Raw genomic sequence first — 25,009 nt, forward strand, 5'->3', positions numbered from 1 at the left:
CCCTCCAAGTCAGTTCCTACGCAGTGCTTTTGTAACCTCTGCAATCCTGTGTGAAAAGCTGACTAGGACCTTTTGAGAAAACTTGCATATCTGCGTCTTTTCTGGCAGTGTAAAGCTGACAAAAAAGCCCCGTGGTTATATTGCATTTTCCCAGAGAAAGATTTGCTTTCGATTGTGTGCCTGCTTTTTCTTACAGCTCTTTCTCATGGAGGATTATTGGAAAAGGCTGTCACTGTCCAGTAAATTCTTTTTTTCTTTTTTTTCTTTTTAAAAATGCTCAAATAAAAGTACCATGGCAGTGGTGTGTGTGTGTGTGTTTGTGTTGTGCTTGTGTGCACAGCTGTGTGTGTTTGAGAGGAGACAAGATTGCCTTACTGTTTGGCCACTGCTGACAGAAATATCCAGTGTTAGACAAGATCAGCATGTTAGCCGATACAACGAGACTTTCATTAAACATGAGATATTGGCCAGTCAGTCTTCCTCTGTGACCACAGCTAGAGAGTTTTATGATTATTATAATAATCATAAAAATGATCTCTTACTCGGCAAATGATTCCTCTGTGGCCTGATTTTACTCAGCAGCTTGAGGAGTCTCGGTCTCTAAAAATATGCTGTCAAAGCTGGCTCACCCTGATATAAAGAGCTGCTAGCACACTTTAAAGGTAACTTATAATGCTCATTCCCAGCTCCACATTTTAATTCTTGGACATTTTAGGAGAATAGCTTTGATTAAAATAATCTCTTTTCTTCTTATAATTCATCCTCTGTTAGTAATAAACTGTTTAAAAATCCACTGTCACGCCCTTCTTCTGATTGGCTGCCCTCTATAAACAGAAACCCTGGTCAGTAGTTGGGTGGGGTTTCTGTGATCCTGAGATGACCATATTAAGATTGTCCTCTCTCTTTGACATCACACAGAGCTGAGAGTTTAAAAACCTGTCAGAAACCAAGCATTTATAATAAAAAGCTCAGGCTTTAGCCTTACCGTGAGGCTTACATGAACATCCACCATTGCAACAGTGTATATCTGACAGACACAAAGGAAAACCATAATAGGTCCAGCTTAAGTAAAATCAACAAATGTCTGTCTTCATTCGGCGAGTCAAGCATTTTAAATTTGTAAATTCCGTCTGGGAACAATTTCCAGCCTGTCTCTCCGTAGCTATAAAGGACTTGCACGCCTGAGTCTGTGCAGTACATGGTTCTGGATCTGGATCCAACACTGTAGTGAGTTATTTTTGGGTTCACACGCTGTAGAACTCAATGCACAGCAGTGAGAGCTGTTGAATGCCGCACCCCCTCCCACTCCCATTCCTGACAAAAGGCTCTCCACACTGTTGGTCTGGCTGCAGTCATCTCACACCCTCTTCTCTATTTTAAGCCTTCAGACAGAGGCCCACTCCCCTTGAGTGGACTCTGCTCTCACTGTGTGGGCTAGAGAAAAGGGGCCTCGTCTCACCCAAGGCATTTGCACCCACGCACACACATAACGCAGGTCCTGCCAGCTGGTGCAAAGGTAACAGTAGAGGTAACTTCCCAGATGGAGCGGCCTCAGTAAACCTCTGCCCCAGCTGCAATGAAAGTCTGGGGAGGATGCTCATTAAAGTTGGCTTTCTTACAGGGGAGCTGACATGGTTGTCAGGGATATCCCTGTGGATCAGCGCACACATGCACACACTGAACTCTCCTTACTCATCCTATGACCTGAACGAGTCTAAATCCAGACCCAATTATTATGAATATTTTTATTTGTTTGAACACTAACATTTGGTGTTTGGCTTTGATGAACAGTGGCTTTTTTAGTTTAGATGGAGTCATCAGAGTGAGTAACAACTGCATCCTGTATCCTGACCAGAAAAGTACCAATATTTTGGGCAATTATGAGAGGGTGATTAGGATAAACTGATTTGGAATAGTGGCACGGCATGAGAATTGTGTTAATCAGATGGCTGGCGTGCACCGGACATCCTCTGTCTGACAAACACACAAATCTCTCAGTGTTCCTGATAATCAGAGTGGTAGACAGGAAGGCACAGGGGATCTAAGCTTGTTGTTGCAGTCTCTTCTTCAGGTCACGGACTAGCCTGAAGCACCATTCACTGAAGTGTCCGACGATGGCTGTTGTTCTTATGGCTGCGTAATTGCTTTTAGATTACCTACGTTCCCCTGGGTTAATATAGCTGTGGTGTAGATCTGAAGAAAAGTGAAACCTGGACATCCCCAGGGGGGTTTTGAGGAGGTTCCTGGGGGTTCCCAGGGATATGATTAAATGAGTACCCACTCAAAATCAGCCACAAAGGAGTTTGTGTAAGTGTGAGTTATATAATCGTGTGTTTCTCTTATTATAGTGGTCATGACACTTCTGTAGGTTGGCCAGAACAGAAAATCTTGAATGATTGCAACACAAAAACTCCTCATTTGTATCAGTGAGCTCTAACACAGGTTCCTACTTCTATTAAGCTGCATGTCAGTTAAACGTGTTTGCTTAAGTGGTAATTCCAGGTGCAGGTAATTTCTTAATTTTCTTTCATAGCCAACCCCCAAAATAAAGTAATAAAAATGACTTGAGAGTTCAAGTCCTCTCTGAATGTTTTTAACAAATGAATGCTGAGGAGGTCAGTAAGCGAAACATTGAAGTAAATATGATTTCTTTGACTTCTCACAGTCAAGTCCCATCTCATTAAGTGCAATCAACCAAACCCCAGCTCCTCTTCACCTCTTACAATGATGGAATAAATAGATTTAAAAAAAAAAACAGCTTTCTTGACTAGGTAATGGTACTTTTGTTCATCAAACAGTCTGGAAAACAAAAAAAAATAGATTAAGGGAAGTGCCTCAAGCAGCAGTTCTAGTGGCCAAGAGTGACCCATAGACTGCCATGTTAAGATTCCCAACTTCATGGTGACAGTTTGGTCTCTAGACGTGATTTCATCCATTTGGATGATATGAAGACTCACAATGAGAAAAGTCACCACTGGTCCAGATATGGTTACTTATAGTTCCAAAAAATATGTGTGACAGGGCCAACACAATAAAAGGTCGAATTGCGAAGCCCAAGTATCCAATGGGTGACAGCACAGTTATAGTCTATGGGTTATGCAGACTTATTGTCTTATTAACAATAATTATTAAATCTTATTAACCTGTCGGCCATCAAACTGTGGTATTCTCCTGAAAGAACAAAAACATGTTTTGTCATTCTCACCATATACAGCGGCTACGTGAGTGTCTCTGTATAGTTGTGTGGTTCAGGATTATGCGCAGCTCAGCCTGATGCCTCCGAGGAGTTTGAAGTGTTGGGCTGAAACTTCCTTCCTTTAGGGAGTCGTGTCTTCAGCAGGGTTTTGATGATATCTGTCATGCAAACTGCCCTGACCTTCCGTGTCACAGCATGTGCAGCCTGTAGGCTGTCATCACTCCTCTTCTAGCTACCAGCTATTTTAGGTCAAGATCCTGTTTACTGGATACCTAAATCTTCAGAAGTCAGCATTTCCTTTTCACAGAAAGCGCCAAACAGCAGCCAATACAGAGAAGAGGGGGGCGTTTCATCACGGGTGGGAGATGGATAGAGACGTTTGTGTGACTTTTCGGTTGATTAAAGGCAAGCGGGGGGTTAGTAGCCAGATGCTAGACCTGCAGCTGGCTGGCTGAGTGGGAGGGGAGCTACATTGAAAAAGCTGTGGTGCCAGCAGAGTGGGGCTTAGCTAGACACTGAGAGGAGATAATCCATATTTCATCTGCATCCTCCTCTTCCTCCCTGCCACCTGCAGAGCAAGACAACACAGCATGAATAGTACATGATACAGAAATAAAATTGGAGGAGTGCTAACACTTCAGCGGAAGGAAGATATGCCCTAGTGTGGGTTTGTTTGAATGAAGTCGCGGGGGGGACGTTAACGTAAAAGTGACCTGTGTCTGAACGCAAGCAGCTACATATGCAGCCTCTGAAGAGGGACCACACCCGTTAAATTAAAGAGAAACCGCCCCCCCTCTTAAAAACAAAACAAAACTTCAGCTCTGCCCACTCCCTGCTTCCTTTGCAGCAGTGCATCAAACACCTCTCCCATTCAGATCCAGCCAAAAGGCTTTAATCTGCATTCATAATATATACATTCTCCAGGGCGCTTTCCTTGCCACTGAAAACACAAGTTTTCCCCAAATTTTGAATTCATCCAACAAATGTTTGCGATAAAAACCACACTTCTTAGTGAATAGCCACATCTTCAAAGACACTATTTATATTTGTACCGTGGCCTCTTGTTGAAAATTTACTCTCTGCTAATTTAGCATGCAAAAAAAAGGCTCGCTACCAAAACTGTATTTCAGATATCCTCTCTGCTCTCATTTTAAATATTCATGATCTGCTCGCAGCTTTGAAAGTGAGCTTAAAAGAGTCTTTTACTCTCTCAGCCTCACGCACACACACACACACACACACACACACACACGTTCACGTATATACTCACATGCTCACAAAGCAGGCGCCTGCTCTTTTTTCTCTCTGCATTTTTCACCCATAGTCAATAGTCTCAGGAAATCAGGTAGTCTTGTATCCACTCGCTTGTAAATGAGCTATTGCTCTTTTATTGCCATTAATTTCTGATTCAACACCCTAACGGCAACACGCTGTCATCAATAGCAAACCAATACAGATTCTGTTCCCCCTCCCCCGTTTGTCTCACTTGTGTTTACCGCTGTTATCACCCTTGTCATGAAAAATGCTCTTCGCGTAAACTCCAACTCAGAGTTTTTCCACATCCCACACTGTGGGATGAGAGGAAGCTCTGTCTTTGCTTTGGAGTGATAGGGAGGGCATCTTGTCTGTGTACTCTGGTTGACCCGCACATTTCTGATGTGGGCTTGTGTTTAACCGTGAGCTCTGGCTCTCAAACCTCTTCTGACTCCGAGGTGACTCTGTTTGTGTGGACCCAACGTTCGGCTCTCCATCTTTATTTTGCCAGAGGGAAGTTCTTCCCGCTAACATTAACATTATAATAATGGCTGTTAGCTTGATGTAGACTGACACTTGAATTAAGTCATCAAAAGCAAAAAAATGTTCCCACATTTACTGCGGGTTTAAAAAACCCCAAAAAAACAACAACAGTAAATTGGTAAGTTTTATGTGCCTTTAAAATCATACAAATGTTATATCTTTTTATCTGCTGTGTGCACGTGTGCGCCAGAAAGAGGAGAGGCTTCAGCTCAGCCAAAAATGACTCTAAAATGCAGTTGCAAGCATTCAGAATAGGTTATTACAACCAGGTCACACACAATAAACATCAGATGCCAGATCATCCAGCCCTTATGCACACATGTGTGACTACAATAGACAACACAACACACAGTATTTGTGTTGACTGTGAGAAAAAATAGTAAAGTTACTAGACTAGCTCAAGTCTCCTGACAGATTTATCCAGCAGCACAATGGCTCCTTTGTAACAAACACATACATTTTGCTTCACCTTATCACTTGACCCGTTGAAGGTTAGCAGTAAATTGGCGGGGATTTCTCCATCAGCCTGTTCTTGCGGCTTGTCCTCTAGCTCTCTGACGCCGTTGCCCACAAAATAAGCCCAATTCTTTTTACCCGTAGGTTGGCGCAAGGCCATAAAAACATCCCCAGAGGGGACTTAATCACATTTGACCGAGTGCATATTTGAAAAGCAGTCGCAGTTATTGTGATAGACTGTGTTAGCTCCGCGAGGTGTTATCTATGCGTACGACAAAGGCTTTTTCGGAGAGAGGTTCCAGTGAGAGGTGCCTTTGGGGTACGGGGCTCCTTCAGAAAGTGATGGGGTTTTCCTGCCAAGATGAGGAGTAGTTTCATTTGCTTCAAAGTGCCACAACTAGAGAAGGCATAGGAGTGAGAGCAGAAGAGTTTAAATCTTGTGTTACTTCTCTAGGGCCAGTGCAGATATTTATACAGTTTGAAGATGAAGCACAAGTTTGCCAAACAGGTTTGAAGGGTCTATTTTCTAATCCACTTTCCACACCCCACAACTAAAGTCCCACCAGACACTGAGTATTTTTCCTAAAACAGTTAGAGAATCCTGCTAAGCCTGTAGTCTTCCATTGCAACAGCCCTGGGCAGAGTTGTTTCTGCACAAGAGAAACCAAGAGAAAGTCAGCGATGGAGGAAAAAAGGGGGGCATGGGGAGGGGGATTTGTGTTGGTTTGGAAAACCTGCGGTTGCACATGAAGACAGTTTTTAGAGAAAAGTTGTCCGGGGGCGGGGGGTTGTTAGTACGCTTTGCACTGGTAGCCTGACCGGATGTGGAGCATATGTCCCCTGTCCAGCTCCCTAAATCTCCAGTAGACCTCACATGAACTGAGCTTCTGGCAGCGCTCGTCTCGGAGCCTCCGCCGCGCACTGCATCACCCCCCCCCATTCTAGTCGCCAGCCCTCTGTGACAGACTCATGCTGACAGTGATCCAGAGGCTGAGGGGAGGGGCGCTGCAAACAAGCCCCCCTCTGGGATTCCAGAGTTACACCATCACAGCAAACCCACCCCTGCCCCACACCCCGCCCACCACCCGCCGAATGCGGCAGACTACCTCTAATCTGCTTCTGCAGCGCTCGGTTCCTCCTCTCTGCCCCGTCTCTCATGGTCACACCCGCTGTCCAAATAATCAAACCACAGCTATGATTGCCGAACCCTCTCCGAAGCTCATCGTTTTGGTTTGTCCTATAGGCTCCAAGTGGTTTCTCCTCCTTTTCCTTTTTGTTTATTATCCTCCTTCCCCTTGTCTCCTTGGCTACTGACCTAAAATCTGCACAATTTATTTATTTTCGATTTGCTGAGGCCTGCCATGAATTCCATGTTGAGATTGACTTTCTGGATGTTGGATTCCTAATCTGACTCCAGGCTATGAATGACGAGGAAAACACATGTGGTATGTGATTCCGTGTGTGCGCAAGTGTGTTTGTGTGTTACGGCATGTAATTGATGGCATATGTAAGAAATTATCCGAGTTTTCCAAACATCTCCTGGCCAATTTGGATGGGAATATCTGCCTTTCCAGAGATTAAGCTGGTGTCAAATGTTGCCAGGGGTTGAACTGGGGTTTCCATCTGTCACTTAATATCCAGTTCCGAGTGGGAAAATATGGTCGCGATGCCCTGTCGGGAAGCAATCGAGCCTCGAGTCTGTCAAGCGGCTTGGATAAGGTTTGTCCCGTTTCTAGGCGCTGGTACGAAGGAACAAAAGGGCACATCGGCGGAGGGTGGTGCAGGAGGGGGAAGTAGGGGGGGGGACTTCTGGGAAGAGGGAGAAAAGCAGGTCTGGGGTGGGAAATAATGGAAGCGTCTGAAACCAGGAGACCAAGCGTGAAAGAGATGAGAGAGGAAGAGAAGCCCAGATTTGGCTCAGGATCAGTCACCAGAGGAGGAGAGATTAATCATTCCCAGCTGCATCATTAGGAGTTTGATGCTCTCTCTTTAGTTAGTCACCTTGCGGCGCCAAGGTTTTGAATCCACACAGGCTATTTGCGTAATTCCGGTAGATCCGCGGTGGAGGAAGGTTTGATTCTGGGAGTACAGAGGAAGGGAGGGGGGATAAAATGAGACGCTTGCCATTGAAGTTGACAAAATACAATAAAAAAAGGAAACAAAATACAAATCTGGGGGTCAGTTCCTGAATGCCTACTACAGCATGATCATGATAACCGCAACTGGCCGATATCACGATAGGTATGGTGATATGTAATCATATTGTGATGTAACTTTAGGTATAAATGTTATGCCACAAACACCATGAGTGCTAGTTTGCTAGTAGCTGCATTTTGGCATTTTCTTTGTGCTAAGGTGCTTTTAAAACCATCATAACCATAAAGTGTTTTGAATTTGGAGCACTTCATGTAACAGCTGTTTTAGACATTCAGCTGAAATAGACCTGTGATATATTTCATTTTGTCACTTGGGATGGAAGCAAACACATAAGCTAAACTGAAATTGCCTTCCCTTCTCATCTTAGAGGTTGTGAAATCACTTCATAAACATGATATCTAAGCTCTTTCTTTTAAGGGACAAAACAGCAAGGGACCCCCAAGCTTACATCTTTGCCACATTTTAGACCACTGATGAATTTGCTGCCATCAAAGCAGTTTTACATCTTTCACAAATGCACACACGGATCCTTGCAGCGCCAGGTCAGATAGACTTCTCAGTTATTCCAGAGAGCTTGGACCTGTGCCCTGGCTGTAACTGAGATGAGGCTTGGCTGAGCCATCCTTGGATGTGACTGAATGCCCCTTTTATTCTGTTGTTGTTTTGGGTTTTTTTGTGTTTTTTTTTTTTTACACTTTTTATCATGCTGTTTTGGGCCTTTACCACACATTGTCAGCTTGTCCAGTTCCCCTTCCTTTACTTGACTTCCCTTCTGCCTCCGCTTCATCCCACAAACAAGCCTTCTTTTGGTTGGATGTTTGGATCACACAACCACATTTGCTTTTTCACCCCAGCGCACTCGCGTCTCTCATGCTCCTTCTTCCTCCCTCCCTCTCGTTTGAACTTTTACCATTTGAGTGTTTTGACTTGAAGAACTGCAGTGAGGGCAGGTGGTGGAAACAGAAGGGGTTGATGGGAAATTGGCAGACCCAAGGTTAAACAGGCGATCTTTGGTAAAGGATTAATTGTGTAAGAGCCATGTAATGATTGCTGGCGTGTCTCTGGAATGAAATCCTGTTAGTCACTCTGCAGGGGTCAGGCTAAAACTGTGCATGTCTTGCACTTGTGTGTGTGTGTTTGTGCATCAGGAAGGTGACTCTGATCACACCCGCATGCATGGCCAGCTGGCGACCTGACAGGTTTTGTTGTCTTAGAGGGAAAGATCCACAGCCTCCCTCCCACAGTGTTTAAATTAAGACATGCACATCTAATTTCTGCTTTAGTGGGGGAGTGAGTGGGAAGTGTGTATACCTCATATATACCTTGCAGTAATTGTCTCTTTTGACATTAGATTCATTTTACAAGCTAATTATATTTAACTGGTAACACTTAAATATATTTAACACTTGAAATCTGATGTTTGCAATCCAGATAGCAACCCTGATCACTACAGTATTTTTGTTTTTTTACCGGTGTATTTCAAACCAGCAGAATTGAAGCAAATTGCAGACACTTCTGTAGATCTGTAATCATTCTTTGATCAAATAGTTCCCGATGTAAATAGTTAAGTTGCAGCTTTGGACTCTTTCATGTAAGATGAATATGTTAATATGAACTGTGTTGATTTGCAACGTCAAGGTTCAGACCTCTGCAGTTCTCACAAGAAAGCACCAAGCTCAACTCAAAGCAAAGTTTGGGAAATTGGAGATAAGGAGGGCAGATCAAGGGAAGCTTAGATCTACAAGTGTATGATGGGGTGGAGGTGGAGCTCGTGGCGGGGCTTGGAAGTGCTGGGAGTGTACAGCAGAGGTGGCAGCAGCAGCAGGAATCTCATCAGCTCTCAGGCATCACAGACTAGAGCTAGCATTGTGCTGGATTATGCTTGCTTTAGGATGCACATGCTGGCAGCTGTGTACACAAAGGACGAGTACTTGTTCTTGTAGTGTTTCCTAGTCTGTTTGGAGGACACGCGTAGTTGCTGTCCTTGCAGCGTGGTCAAAGGGGGGGAAACAGTGTGTGAAGTAAAGTGATGGCTGAGTATCATCAATATGACATCAATAAACTGAATGCACAACTTTCACTGCACACCTTGAGCAACGTCTTCAGAAAAGACTAAATCCAGGTGAAGTTTCCTTGTTGTGATTCTGTCCTGATTGAAGGAGAGCCTCTTATCTTGGTTCACTCCCTCATTTTACTCTATCTCTCCGTCCTTAGACAGCCCTGAGCAGCTTATTGAACACAGATGATGAATGGGTGCGGATTGATGGCAGATAGCAGGCTGCTGCTAATTGACACCGTTGTATCGCTTAATCTCCCGCCTTAGCATTCCTACTTCTCCTTTTCTTTCCTTTTTTAGCACAGCAATCCATTATGGTTTAGATTAGTTGCTTTTTAGGTGTTGTGTGTCCCTGTGTAATCTATTGTAAAGAAATATTCTTCAGAGGCTGCTCAAGGGCTCTTGGTTATTTTATTTTACTTTTTTGGAGCATTGATTTTTTGTGGACATTGTCGAGATATGGAGACCTTAAGGTTTGTTCTCTGCCCGATCTACATAAAGGTTTAATGTGTAAAAAATGTCAAACATTTTTATTTAGCTAAAGATAATCTAAAATGTACATTACAGTAGAAGCACACTCTAAGCACTTCTGATGGAGTTAGCCGGTGTTATAGTCTTTTTGGTCTCTGTACTGCTTGGAAAGATGAGGTTTCATTATTCACCAAGTCCTCAGCCACGCTGGACTGAGTAAAGTGCAGGTTGTACAAATCCTTGGGCCCTCTTGTGCGCCGAATCCCTGTCCGTTTGATGCTTCAGCTTCTCTGCTACCATCGGCTGAACAGAAGTGACTTAACTAGCAAATCTCTTGCAAGCTCTTTTCTCCTCATCAGAGGAGGTTCGAGCTTTTGGCAAGGCTATATTTTAGGCAAGAAGACAAAACACCTTTATTTTTTTGCCTTCTTTTCTTGGGCACAGGAACTCCAGGGCGTGCTGTACTTCTCTGGTTAAATCCAGTCCTTAACAGACAGGCTTTGCTGGGTTTATGAAAGGGTGTGTTTTGTTTTCTCTATGAGGCACTCTTAATTTCTTTATCTTTATTTTTCAGGTTTGACTCTTGCTGAGACACACACATACACACCAGCATAGTTGTACTAGTGGGAACGTTTTCATAATGATACCCTGCTCCAGGGACTTTTATTGAAGCTTAAAGTGTCGTCTTCCTTTGTTACTTCTCATGCTGCATTTTGGGATCATTCGATTTAGTAGCTCTCCTGTTTAACGTCGGACGTTCTACTCACCCAGTACACAACCTCAAACGTCTTCCTCCTTCCTTATCACGTTTTTCCTCATAACCCTCTGACACTTTATCATTCCCCTCTCGCCAGTCAACCATTAGCTTAACTGTGCTCTACTTCACCCTTCCTTGGCTGAAGGGTAGGGCTGGGCGATATGGCCTGAAATTCATATCGCGATATAATTTGAAACATGTGCGTTAACGATATATATCGCGATATATTCTTTTCTTCTGTATAACGTATTTTCCACACTATAAGGCGCACTTAAAATCCTTTAATTTTCTCAAAAATCTAGAGTGTGCCTTATGTATGAATTCTGGTCCCAGGTCCCAAAGTCAAACGAACACTAAGAGTTAAAAACAGTCTAAATTCTTTCATCTTTAATAAAATCATCAGCGTTGCTGCTTTACCAGGTGTAACAATTAAGTTTAACATCCATGCATCCATGAAAACAGAAGGTTTTTTTGGGGTTTTTTTTGGTTTTGTTTTTTGCCTGTCCCGTTCGGCTCTTTTGCCATCAGAATTGTTGTCTAAAGGCAAAGAAAGATGCCCAACGGATTTACTTTACCAAATTGACCATCCCAGCCTTGCCGTAATGGTCCATTTGATTCACCTTTTATTGTTTATTTTATTTTCACTTACTGAATACGGGACAGACTTGACTGGGGGAAAGAAGGGGAGAAAGAAAGAGGGAAAGAGAAACAGCTGAGAAGAGGGACGGGGGAGAAGGGCAAAAAACAAAAACCAACAGAATGAGCAGAAAAAAAAAAGAAAAAGAAATAAAAAAATGCATATATCGATCACCTGGATCACCTGCTGAGAAAGAAAAAAGAAAACAAGCAGAAGAGAACAAGAGTAATAGAATAAACAACATCACAATGATATATGGGAATATGACAGTAAATACTAAATATTAAACATTATTGTGCAGCACATAAGATCAACAGAACACAGTGTGCTTTGAGGTAGGAGCCAAAAAGGGTGTAGTTTGTGGGTGTGATCACCCGTGTGTACACCTGTGAGCATGGGCGCGCTTGTTTGTTTTTTTTTAAAAAGGTTCCTTCATGTAATGATCTGCTAGAGGGTGTGGGGGGGCCACAGCCCCGTCCTCCAGGGCATGAAGCAGGTATGGAGGAGATCAAAACTCCAGACATCCAGAGGCCCCCAGAACACAAGAGACCAAGGAAGACCAACAGAGGGGCAGCCGCGCCACTGTCCCAGAAAGAGCTGAGGAGAGTCCCAGATGAGGGCTCACTCAGCAGCCGCGGAGCAGAAGCCAGGGGGAGTTGCAGTGACGCGCCCGTGAGCTCCGCCGGCAGCCAGCCGTGCCTGAGTGACCGAGCCCCAGGGCGAGAGGCCGGGGGCACCCCACCTCCGGAGTGGCCCGAGCGAGCCCCAGGCTCCAGGCCTAGAGTGTGCCTTATGTATGAATTCTGGTCCCAGGTCCCAAAGTCAAACGAACACTAAGATTTAAAAACGGTCTAAATTCTTTCATCTTTAATAAAATCATCAGCGTTGCTGCTTTACCAGGTGTAACAATTAAGTTTAACATCCATGCGTCCATGAAAACAGAAGTTATTACATTTAACTGAGTTAGAAGTTAACAGGAAGTTAGCTCGCTAGTTTACACCTAAACATGACATACCATGTTCTGACTGAGAGATTTTTGAAACTAATTCAAACGTACAGCTCTGCTACCACTTCCAACATAATGAAGACAGGAAACTAAACAGCAGTGACGTTTGTAGGGTTACTGAAGTTGGACTACCTGGTATATAATGTTGTGCTACATGAATGCTAGCGACACAGCTATGTTAGCATAACATTAGCACAGTGAAGCTGGAGGATGAACGCCAACTTTTTTTCCACTCGATAAAAGTTAACGTGAGGGATTCTGGTGGTCAGGGACAAATGCAGTCGCATAGCAGGATGCTATACACGGGCCAAACTTCAGTCAGGAGAACAACTGAGATTATTCATCCACAATACGAGGTTAGTTATTAATATACTGCAACAACATGGGACTGGAACAGCTGCGAGAGAATTCAACATTAATGAATCAATGTTACGGAAGTGGAGGAAGCGCAGTTTTTGTCTTTCCCCATATTTCAAAACTGCTTCATCTCTTTGCTATGACTGTCGCCCGGCATAATTTGCAGATGATAATGGTTGTAGCCGCTGCGATGCTTTCGACCAAAACAGGTGCAGCTTGATGACATCATCAACATGCGCTATCGCGATAGAGCGGTATAGTCAAAATCTCTATCGTTGGCCGAATTTATATCGTTTCTATCATATATCGTTTCTATCGCCCACCCCTACTGAAGGGTATGCTTTCCTGAGGCTCCTTGACTTGGAATCAGCCTCACCTTTCCCCGGGGCCCTCAGAAAGCCTGACTGTGGCCAGACAGCTTTTAATAATTTATTTAGGGGCAGTAATGTCGAGTTCGACGCCACGTTTTAATTTATTGCATGCTGAGTGCGGGAGAAGTGAGCGAGCAACCTTGCATTAAGCTTGGATCAAGAAGCCAGTTTGTCAGCGAGCCCCTAAGGATCCCTAAGGACAGATATCTTTTATCAGAAGTGGAAGCCAGTGACTGGCACAGGATCCACAAAAGGCTGTGCACGTTCCACTGGACCTTGAATCTTCAGCAAATGATGCAGTTCTGCAAACAAAGCTTTATTTTATTACTACTGGAAGACATTGCATATTTTAAATGAGTTGTGTACACACTTGGAGAGTCTTCAAATAACTTATTTTCCATTCTGTTTTTAGCGCTGGGCACTGAGTCAGGAGGGTAATTTGCATATATAATTAAACAGAACAAGGATGCAACTAATCAGTACTGACCTTTTTCAGAATGCCATTAGAACACTGTTCCCAGCAAAGCTGAATTTTATAGCCTGCGGTCAGTTGTTTAAAAAAATGTCTTTTCTTCAGCTCACAATGATTTTGTGTAAATAAATGTGTCTCTTTCTATGCAGCTGATAGCCTTCCCAGTCATTAACCCCAATAATGGGGCTTGGGAACCATTTTCCAAGTGTAATGATCTAACTCGGCTCAGTTCAGAGTGCTAATTGACTCTAAGTTACTGAATAGAGTGGGGCAGGTAAATGAAGGAAGCAGTTTTTATTTTTAGTGAGCTGCTGAAGGAGGTGATGCGTACCGAGACTGAGAGCCCAGGTCTTTTTTCCCATCAGGGACCTGGAGGCTGGAGGGTTGCAGAATTAGGGGAGAGGATCCTAGACGTAAAAAGTGCAAACTTTTTGACTGATCAGCAAGAGGGAGGAGCAGATCGATGAAGGGCGTGTGGGGCTTTGAAGCCTGAGAGAACTTGTCCAATCAATGGAGTGTTTGCTTATTAGTGTCTTCAAAGATGTGAAGAAAACAAGCTGTATTCCTCCACAAAGTGTCACTTAGTCTTTCAACAAAAGACAACAGGGAATAACACAAAAACTTTTCCTCTTGCTCGCCTGTTGGCCTTCGCTTCATTACTCCTGTGAGCTTTGTGTAATTGGGCAGACAGAAATAGTCATCATTACAGCATGTGAATGAATTTGCAAATAGATTACAAGAACTTGGAAGGATGTCACTGTTGGAGATTATTTAAATTTGTCTTTAAGAGAAAGACTGAGGGGTTCAAAAAAAAGTAAGAAATATTTTCTGAATGGAAATATTTGCATTTTTTTAATGTATTTATTTAGGCAAACGAACTCAACAACTTCTTCAATAGGTTTGACCAGCCCACAACCCCCCCACCCTCACCTTCACTACAGAGTCCAATCCCCACTCTCCTACCTCCCTCGCTTCCCCCCCTTCCTGACACCATGACACCCCCCTCCTCCAATCCCTCTCTCAGCAGCAAGACATCTCCCCCCCTCCCCTCCTCCCAAACATCTCCCAGTGTCACAGTGGATCAGGTCAGGAGACAACTGAGGAAGCTTCGCCCCAGAAAGGCAGCAGGCCCAGACAAGGTGTGTCCTAGGATGCTAAAGGCGTGTGCTGCTGAACTTGGGGAGCCGCTACAACGAGTCTTCAACCTCAGTCTGCGACTGGGGAGAGTGCCCGCCCTATGGAAGACATCCTGCATCGTCCCGGTCCCCAAAAAGAACCGGCCCAATGAGCTGAATGACTTCCGACCGGTGGCACTGACGTCACATCTTATGAAGACTCTAGAGCGGCTCTTCCTCAACCTCCTCCGACCACAGGTACAACATGCCCAGGACCCACTACAGTTTGCATACAAGGCGGGTGTCGGAGTGGAGGATGCCATCCTGTACCTCCTACACAGAGCCCACTCACACCTGGATGGGGGAAAAGGCACGGTCAGGATCCTGTTTCTTGACTTTTCCAGTGCCTTTAATACCATCCGGCCCTGTATGCTTCAAGAAAAACTGAACAGGATGGAGGTGGACCCCTGCCTGGTGGCTTGGATCTCCGACTACCTCACCGACAGACCACAGTACGTCAGGCTGAAGGACATCACGTCTGACACAGTGGTCAGCAGCACAGGAGCACCACAGGGAACTGTGCTGTCCCCTCTTCTCTTCACCCTGTACACCTCTGACTTCTGCTACAACTCTGAATTATGCCACATTCAGAAGTTTGCAGACGACACAGCCATCATGGGGTGTATCTGGGATGATCAGGAAGAGGAGTACAGAAGTCTGGTGAGGAACTTTGTCGCATGGAGTCACACAAACCACCTGCAACTCAACACCTCAAAGACTAAGGAACTGGTTGTGGACTTCGGGAGGTCTAGAGCAGGTCCACTGCCGGTTCAGATAGAGGGGGAGGAGGTGGAGGTGGTCAACAAGTACAAGTACCTCGGGCTGTGGGTGGACAATAAACTGGACTGGTCATGCAACACAGAGCACCTGTATAAAAAAGCCCAAAGCCGACTGTACTTCCTCAGGAGGCTGAGGTCTTTTAACATCTGCAGGAAGCTCCTGAGGATGTTTTACCAGTCGGTGGTTGCTGGAGTACTTTTCTATGCTGTGGTGTGCTGGGGGAGCAGCACAGCAAAGAAGGACTCATCCAGGCTGGAGAAACTGATCAGGAAGGCTAGCTCTGTGGTCGGCATGAAGCTGGACACTCTGGTGACAGTGGCAGAGAAAAGGACATTAAAGAAACTGATGGACATTATGGACAATGCCAGGCATCCTCTGCACACGGCCATTAACAACCAGAAGAGTCTGTTCAGTGACAGGTTGCTTCTCCCAAAGACAAGAACTAACAGACTTAAAAACTCCTTTGTCCCACACGCCATCAGACTGTTTAACTCCTCTCTGGAGGGGAGAGGGAGGGGAAACAGGAGGACAAAGGAGGGGGGAACAACTAAGCTGTAGTGCCTCTTCACCTCACTGTGCAATACCTTTTGTGCAATACTTTTGTAAATAGTCAACGGTGCAATAGACTCAATACTTGAAATGTGCAATTCACTTGTATTTTTATTTTTATTCCTATTTATTCTATTTATCCCCTTCGTATATTTTATTTATATTGTCTCTGTATTTATATATATGTGTGTGTGTATAACTCTGTAACTTCTGTCGGTGCTGTGCTTTTTTGGAAATCGAATTTCCCAGAGGAACCCACCCGAGGGATTAATAAAGTTCTATCTTATCTTATCTCTTATCTTATTTATATTTTACAGAATTTGTTAATACATTTCATCAGGGTCAAAGAGAACAGGAAGTGCACACATTATTGTGGCATTTCTAACACCCTGAACAAAGTCCTTATGACCAGTACAAGCAGACTTCCTTTTTCCTCCGACATAAGAAACACTCTTTCTCCCACTACACCGTCCAACTGCAAGCCTTTCCCTCTCCGCCCTCTCTATTACTTTCGATTTCCTCTCCCTCTCTTGGCTCCGTGCTGTTTTGGTTATCAGTGATTGCTTCAAATGCCTCCCTTTCCCTCTCCACCCTGAGAGCTGTAATTTTGTCACACTCCAGCGCAGCAGCGGGCCATGACAGGGCGTTGCACCTCCGACCGTTGACTTTGTATCATTTTCCATCAGCAGGAAATGCAGCACCTGACCTTGTTTCTTTGAACAAGGTCAGGTGGGTTATGCGGAACCCCATATTCACTGTCACCTGTAGCCTATAGACATGTTTTTTTTTCTTTTTGAAATCCACGGCCTTTCAATGAAATATGAATAAAAATGGTCCTTCTGATTTTTCTTGCCTTGAAAGAAGCTTTAACTTTAAGTATCAAGAGGTGAGGAGCTTGTTGCCTATCCTGCATTGCAGTGTTGTTATCCTAATATCAATGCTAAGTTATTAAACCTCCACGCTTTGTTAACTCTTGTTCTTACAACCAGTGCACTATAGCTGGTGCATGGTATCATAAGCATATGGTTTTTGAGCTGCCTGTCTTTTTTTATATTCTGCTCCATGGAGCCAGACTTTTATTAAAGTTTTCAGAGTGGTCTTGACCAATATTTCCTCAGGCTTTCTGAAGGTTTTTAACGTTTTCCTTTGGCTGCTTTTTTCACTAATTTTCAGTCTTGTTCTTGTTCTTGTACCTGACCGTTTTCAGAGGATTTGTTTTGTTTGTCAAGCCAATTAACACTGATCAGTGAATCATTCAAGCATCATCATTCTGCCTAACTCAAGCGATGACTCAGTATTGTGTCTACGCATAACAGACAACTTGGCAAAGAACACCAAATTGTGTCTTTAGGCACTTTGTTACTAGCAGCCTGTTGCAAAAACAGATCATTTGATCATAGTTGAATCTACGAAAATGCCAAAGATAACACAGTTAGACAGGAATAAAATTATATTTTTGTACCAACAAGGTGATTCCCAAAGAGCTGTTATTTCTCAGCATGGTGTACAGGACTAAAGGGGAAGTGGCAGCAAAATGAACAGCAGCATATTATGTGAACTCTCAGCAAAGGTCTATCGTTTCCCCTTTTTTCCTGTCTAGAACATCACGTTTATTTAAAGACCTATGGGAAAATAAAGAGCAAAGATAGTAAAGACCACAGAAAAGGAAAGAAATGGAGAAAGAAGTAAAGATAACGCACATGCCACAATGGTGTTCGCTGTTAACTGACTTTGGGACGCAGTCCTGAAGAAACAACTTATGTTAGGACAATAACGTGGAAACCCAACTGAGTCCTTGAAGAACTTTATTAAGACCAAACTTTTGCTCTCAGACATCGACCTGGGGATACAAGACTGCTGCAAGATTTTTCTTTTGACCATGGCTACCCAAAGTTATCCAAAAAAGAAGGGAATATGCTCCACTGCGTAAACTGTGCAAGACACGAGCCCCAGCAAGGTTTCGGGTCTATGTTGACAGCCCCATTACATATAACAGAGGAACAACAAAGGAGGATTAAAGGCCAAAAATTAAGGGCCATTCGTGAGTAAACAACTTATGGAAAAGTTACGGAGTAGAGACACAAGTAACTGTTTATCAGGACAATTTAGAATCAGAAATGCCGCTCTCCAAATCACTAGGTCACACTTGGGAAGACATTTTGATAATAAATGTGGTTTAATCTAAGTATAATATGGCGCAACTTGAGAGTAGGGAAGCACACACGCAGAACCAGAGAGGATCTCTGTGCTCCCAGGAGGGGCCCTTCATTTGGAGGATTCCCTTCCCTGTTCAGAACTTCACTTTTGGAGTTTATACTATACATGTTTGCTTAGGGGAATATGACATAATTCCAGGAATATAATATAGTAAAATTAAATGTTAAAGCCCTGCAAAGCCCAATCAAAAGGAAAAGAATTGCAACCAAGATGAAAATGGAAAATGAAGTCATAATATTCTGGTAAGGGATGCGTATAAATAATATGGAACATTAAACAGTTAAACAACTGGTTTTTAGACATACATATTACTCATCATACAAACCAGGACATGCAAGAGGTGTCGCAATATTAATCTCTAATAAAAAAAACCTTTCAACTAATTAGACAAAGAGGGGCTATATATCCTAGTAACTGGACTCATTGACCATAAGCCATGTTTACAGACCACTAGGTAATGGTAAATGGTAAATGGCCTGTATTTATATAGCGCTTTACTAGTCCCTAAGGACCCCAAAGCGCTTTACATATCCAGTCATCCACCCATTCACACACACATTCACACACTGGTGATGGCAAGCTACATTGTAGCCACAGCCACCCTGGGGCGCACTGACAGAGGCGAGGCTGCCGGACACTGGCACCACCGGGCCCTCTGACCACCACCAGTAGGCAACGGGTGAAGTGTCTTGCCCAAGGACACAACGACCGAGACTGTCCAAGCCGGGGCTCGAACCGGCAACCTTCCGATTACAAGGCGAACGCCCAACTCTTGAGCCACGATCGCCCGTAATGACCAAATGCTAATTAAGAAAATATTTAACATGATTACTGAAGAGACCAGAGGTACCCTTATGTATGGCAGAGACTGCTGCAGCCCTCTCTTGACTCTACTAATACAACTAAAAGAATGAATCTGAAGACATGTACAGTGAAGAAGGGTTATAAGGTTCCCAAAACATTATCTGAGATCTATGATATAAATGATTTACTGATTATAAGGAAGGTATACATAGATGGAATTTGTTATGCAAGTCAAGTGGTAGTAGAGTTGACATAAACAACTCGGTCAGTCCTGGTTGAAACACCAATGAAACTATTTAATATGTGGAGCAGAATGCTCTCAGGATTCATATGGAAGCCCAGAGTGAGATGCACAACACTACAGCTTCCTGCAAAGTCATTTTAAAGCTGCAGAATTGAGATATTTAATCTACTGGTGCAACCCTTCCTACAAAGCAAAATAGTAAGGTGGACATGACTCAAATAGATTTACCATTTCAAACAATAATCGGAGACAGAAAATCACATTTAGAACTGAAAGAAAACTGTGGGACAAGAACACCCCTAAATATCTGGTTTGGTTATATGAATAACAAAAATTAGGAAATCCGATGAAACAGCTACGGTGGGTAGCATATGATAAAGAATTTGCTCCAGCCCAGCAAGATAATCGCTTTAAACGATGGTCAGCCAGAGGTCTTTGGACATCAGATGCAGGGGAAATGCACAGTTTTGAAAGACTTAAGGGCAAACATGATTGGAAAGGCAAGACTACTTCCGATATTGGGGGTTAGATCCTATTTTAACAGTAACATGGAACCTAGGGATGAAAGTAATACTGGCCTAATCATCCTAATAACTGATACGTACAAATCTAAGATTACACAACTGAATAGATCTAGTTCAGGTCACGGGAGGGAATTTGCATTGGAAAAATATGATTCGATTTTTCTTACTACTCAGAAACTAAAATGAAAGCAGAAGGTCCAATGTAAACATGGACGTTGTTGGAGACAGTGTGGAGAACTGGTAGCTGATCACTTTCACATCTTCTGGGGTTGCCCAGCTATTCAACCATATTGGAGTGAAATTGTAGAAGTAATTACCCAGGGAGCTGGTAAGAAAGCAGTTACCAGGAAATGGCTAATGAGAGAACTCCCAGTACAGACAGAATGGAAAGAAAAAGTACAGGAAATATATAAAATGGAGAATTCACTTTTTCTGAGTGTAGAATGGATCAGTTCAGTAAATACAGGAGGTAATGGGAAAGCTATATTGTAGTTAATATGTGGAATAAGGTATTTTGACAGAAAACCTGAAGTAGATATGTATTTGCTTGTTGTTAAACCCTTTTATTGTCAATGAATGATGTAATGATGCCTTGCAAAGCTCCTTTTCATCTGATCCATCTACTGTTCACTGAAGCCTCATCTGAAACTCAGTTAAAGGGAAACAGGAAGTAAAGACCGAGGTACATCAAATTATATAATAACTAGACTGAAAATTAGTGGCATCAGGTATTTTGTAGTGTTAAATCCAAATTTGAAATTTCTGATTCAAATCAATGTCACTATGAATTGGGGAGATCAGGAGAGAGGTTTAACAGTGGTGTCTTTAGCCATTAATAAAACATGGTAGAGGCTCTGTCGTGGTTTCATGCTGTAGTTCTGTGAGTGGCTGTGGGGATCCTGTCAGAAGTGAAGGAAATATGAATGTAGAAAAGTACCATCAGATTTTAAATCGTCATTGGCCTCCTCAGAGCCCAGACCTCAGCATTGATGAAGCAGTGTGAGATTATCTTGACCGGGATCAGAGCTCAAGGTAGAAACAAGAAGCCTAGAGAAATATTCCTGAAGACTACTTAAAGAAATGATAAGAAAGCGTGTCTAAAAGAGTTCAATCTGTGTTGAAGAGCAAAGCTGGTCACTCCAAATATTGATTTTAAACCTGTTAGAACTGTATTAACTCTGCTTTTTCTTTTTTACTGTATTTCAATTTAAGTTTTCCACATTTGAAGAAATTGTTTCATCCATTTTCCTAGCAAAATATAAAGAACCAAGGAATGGCTCAAGGCTTTTGCAGAGCACTGTGACAGAGAGAGTTGGGAGAGAGGGAAAGAGTTGTCAACAGTTTTTCAGTCAAATGAAGACACCTGGCCACAGTTTAAGTCACAAACTTACCTGCCACAAGCAAGACGTGTGGAATACCTCCAATCTGCTGACAAGTTGTTGTTATCTTCCTCCGTGCTATGTTAGGTTTTGTTCTAACAATCACTGCGCTGCTGCTGACACGTGGTATAGTAAACACAGAGCAAGACCGAATCCAATCGATTGGCCTATTGTCATCGATGTCCAGTCTAGCTTTCTGAGTCACTGTCCAACCACTATCCAATTCAATTACTGAATCAGTGCATGTCTGATGTTCCCTATCCTAAATCTGCTGCTGTTACAGTGACAATAACGTGAACATTTCAAATTCAGCTACGTCCTTTTTTGAGTGAACCAGTTGTGCATTTGTGTTTTTAAACTGTTTTTTTAAATCTTTGACAGTGTATGTACATTTTCATGACCTATACACAAGCAGGGACAGACTGAATATGTTTGACACACTGAGTCACTGTCGTTGTGAAAACGGCAGTATGTTATTTTTAATTATATCCATACAATACAGTTACATTTTCATATTTCAGTTATTTTCATGAATATTTTCTGCAGCCCTTTTTTTCATACCGCATCGTGTTTGGAAATCGTAAACACTTATTATTCATATCCGTGTATTTTAAAGCGGTTATTTCCTACACATTATTATTCACGCCATGCGCTTCACACTTTCCATCTACTTGATGTTCAAGTGTTGCATTGCAAATTGCAGGTGGCATTATATTTAATACACTTCATTTGCAATGTTCTTATTTATGCTCTGCTTCTCTCTGCTGGATTCTAATGTCATTTGTTGCTGCTGTGGCCCAATTAAAGTTTCATCTTGTCGTATGTCTAATGGATGATTACCTGGATGCTGTTCTGTTTTTCTCCATTCTATCTTAACAGCTTTTTTTATTTAATTTTTTTTTAAATCTGTCGGTTATTTCAGTTCAGTTTTTCTCAGATTCTCTTTTTTACTTCTCTCTGCACAGGAGCAGAGCCCCAGTAACGCCACATCCCTGGCCATGATGCAAGAGCCGCAGGAGGTGGTGGAGGAGACGGTCACCATTGAAGAAGACCCCGGCACCCCCACCTCCCACGTCTCAGTGGTCACCTCTGATGATGGAACCACACGGCGCACAGAAACCAAGGTAAGACGCAAAGCTGCACACACAGCATGGTCACAGTGCATAGGCAGTGGCTGATGCTGATCCTAAAAAAAAAAAAAAACTAGTGACGACATGATTAAATAGAAAGGTCAGTTATACAGGGGGGCAAATTATTTGATACGCTGTTGAACTGGTGCATTTCTAGCATTTAAATGGAGCAAATTTCTGTTCATTTCTTTGCAAGTGACCAAACTTATAAATTCAGCAGGGGATCAAATCATTTTTGTCCCCCACAGATATATTAAATTAAAGGAGTGATCCAGTTAAAATTTGAAACTTTAAAATGTTTTTTAAAATAAAGCTATGACCTGTGCATAACACTGGTAAGCCATACTTTTTCTGCGTACTATCACACGAGTAGGACTCTTCAAAGCAGCGGCATTGTTTTGGCACATTGATCCCAATAACCTCATAGTAGCAAAACTCCCCAAAGTCCCTTTGATCCATTTCAGTATTGCTCAAATTATGCTTATGGATTACTGCTTGGTACCGTATCTCCACTCCCAGACTTCCATTCTTAAGAACTATAAATCCCATAATCCTACAGCCCAAAGTGGTTTCATCTCCTTCTCATGGCTTTATTTTCTTCATTTTCTTTCTTTTATTTGTTATTGTTATTATTATTATTATGAGCAAATTCCCCTGATGTTCTATCAGTTTTGTGCTCCTCAAAAGCTCCTTTGTTGATTCGTCCTTTACTGTGTTCTTTTGTTTTTCTGTAAGGGTATATCAGCTAACGTGAAGGTGAGTTGACTTTTGTACCAGTATAGCTTTTCCCATCACGCCACCATTATTTGTGTGCCCATACAGGCTATAGCAGCAGCGTGCAACACAACTCTGCATCATCACAAGCTAAAAGCGACCTCTCACTTAAGCCACTGCTTGCTGCTTCCACCTCGGTTGATCTGTCCCTAGCAATACTCTCTTTTGCATAGTTTTTCTCTGTCTTTGTTTTATGTAGTGTCTCAGTATTCCTTGGTGGAATCATAAATTATAAGAAAGTCTATAATTTATAACTTTGATATACAGCTGCAAGCAAAAGCTTGACAGTCTGTGGCCTTAGCAGTAAATATGGAGGCGACATTAGAATCAGACTCTTTGAATCAGTGAGTTTGGAAAAAGGATCAATCAAAGTCGGACCTTCACAATAACGTCTGAGAAAGCAAATAATGGCACAAACACATCAGATTTGTGGGTCCTGCACAAAAACAGCAACTCATTATGCGTTCTCTCTAAAGAGTTTTGACTAATGCAGTCCATTTTCCTTAATAAATAAATGTCCAAGTCTAGTTTTTATCTATATCTAATTTTAGGACTTTTGTGAAAATCTAATGACGTTTTAGGTGATATTTATAAAGAAACACAGTGAAGTGTTCACAAACATTTTCCTGAAACTGTACGCTTTAAATTATAAGGTTGGGGAATTTTAATATCAGTGAAATTGTTTTAGGTTTCTTGAAATCAAAGTAAATTTGGTGTTTGTTTAACATGTAAACCAGGACAAAATCATTTGCTACCTTGCTGAAGATCTCAGAGCTGTGAAACCTTTTCAGGCGGTATCGTTATTCTGCTAAAGCCTGAATTCATTGTTGTATTGGATTTGACCAAACAGCATCATCAGAATAATGCTGGGATTGAAAATTCAGTTTTTGCTTCTACATTTTAAGGCGTTCAGAGATAGGGTTGTATTGCAAAATCTTTGCGGGGGGATTCAGATATACGCCTTTGTGGCTACAGTCAGCTGCTGTAGCTGGAGGCTTCCAGAGCAGTGGTGAGGAGCTGTGTGGAGCTCTTACTCCTGTGACTGTGAAACTGTAATTAAAAAGCCTGGTCTAATCCCTCATCAGGGAGGACCCGTTGCCCTCCAGCCTGTTTACTGCTAGGGAATTGGCCACACAAACTCTCTCGCACGCTTTTATGCATTACAGCGCAAGACTTGTTAGGAGTAACACACACAAAACGCACGCAGTAAAACATCACACTAATCAAGGGCTTTGCTGCCGAGGACGGGGAAAGAACGAGGCTAGTTTTAAGGGCCTGCCACCCTGCTGAGAGGTGGGGTTGCCTGTTTTCTGGAAGTCACTTTGAAGGGGAATGTAGATTAAGCAGATTGCTCAGGGTGAACTTGTGGAAGGTTGTAGGTCTGTGGTGGTAAACAGATCCAGACCCAGTTGAGAATTTACAAAGAGAATTTTGTCCTGCTCGCTTTCCTTGTCTGTCTTTTTCCTCAACTCCTCTCCTGTCTTTGACTCCCTTTTCTGAAGTGTTCCTTTACCCTATCCCTCTTTCCATTTCTCCCAGCAAGTCAGTTGTATTTATGTGCATACGTGCTCTTTTAACCCAAAGGTTTGCCATGCTTTCTAATGCTAACACACTCCTTTCCCTTTATGGTTATCCCCCACCTGACTGTTTGAAGTTGAAGCACTGGAGCTTCTCCTACATTGCTGATTTGCAGGCAAAAA

The 25,009-nt window shown here is 42.8% G+C and overlaps 1 protein-coding gene across 4 annotated transcripts in view; it reads left to right on the forward strand.

Annotated features, from left to right (window-relative positions):
- Nucleotides 1-25,009, forward strand: part of arvcfb (ARVCF delta catenin family member b) — a 274,658-nt gene that overhangs the window by 143,333 nt on the left and 106,316 nt on the right. For 3 of the 4 annotated variants that reach the window (XM_085474489.1, XM_085474492.1, XM_085474491.1), the window contains exons 6-7: nt 22,371-22,529; nt 23,271-23,291. In XM_085474489.1, the coding sequence (XP_085330615.1) occupies nt 22,371-22,529; nt 23,271-23,291 (180 nt within the window). The remainder of the gene's footprint in view (nt 1-22,370; nt 22,530-23,270; nt 23,292-25,009) is intronic. The other variant, XM_085474490.1, reaches the window with a different exon arrangement.

The sequence above is a fragment of the Copadichromis virginalis genome, linkage group LG12, assembly GCF_057382275.1.
Source record: "Copadichromis virginalis isolate Kocher_CV1m ecotype Utaka linkage group LG12, C_Virginalis_male_GT1.1, whole genome shotgun sequence".
Taxonomy (NCBI): Eukaryota; Metazoa; Chordata; class Actinopteri; order Cichliformes; family Cichlidae; genus Copadichromis; species Copadichromis virginalis.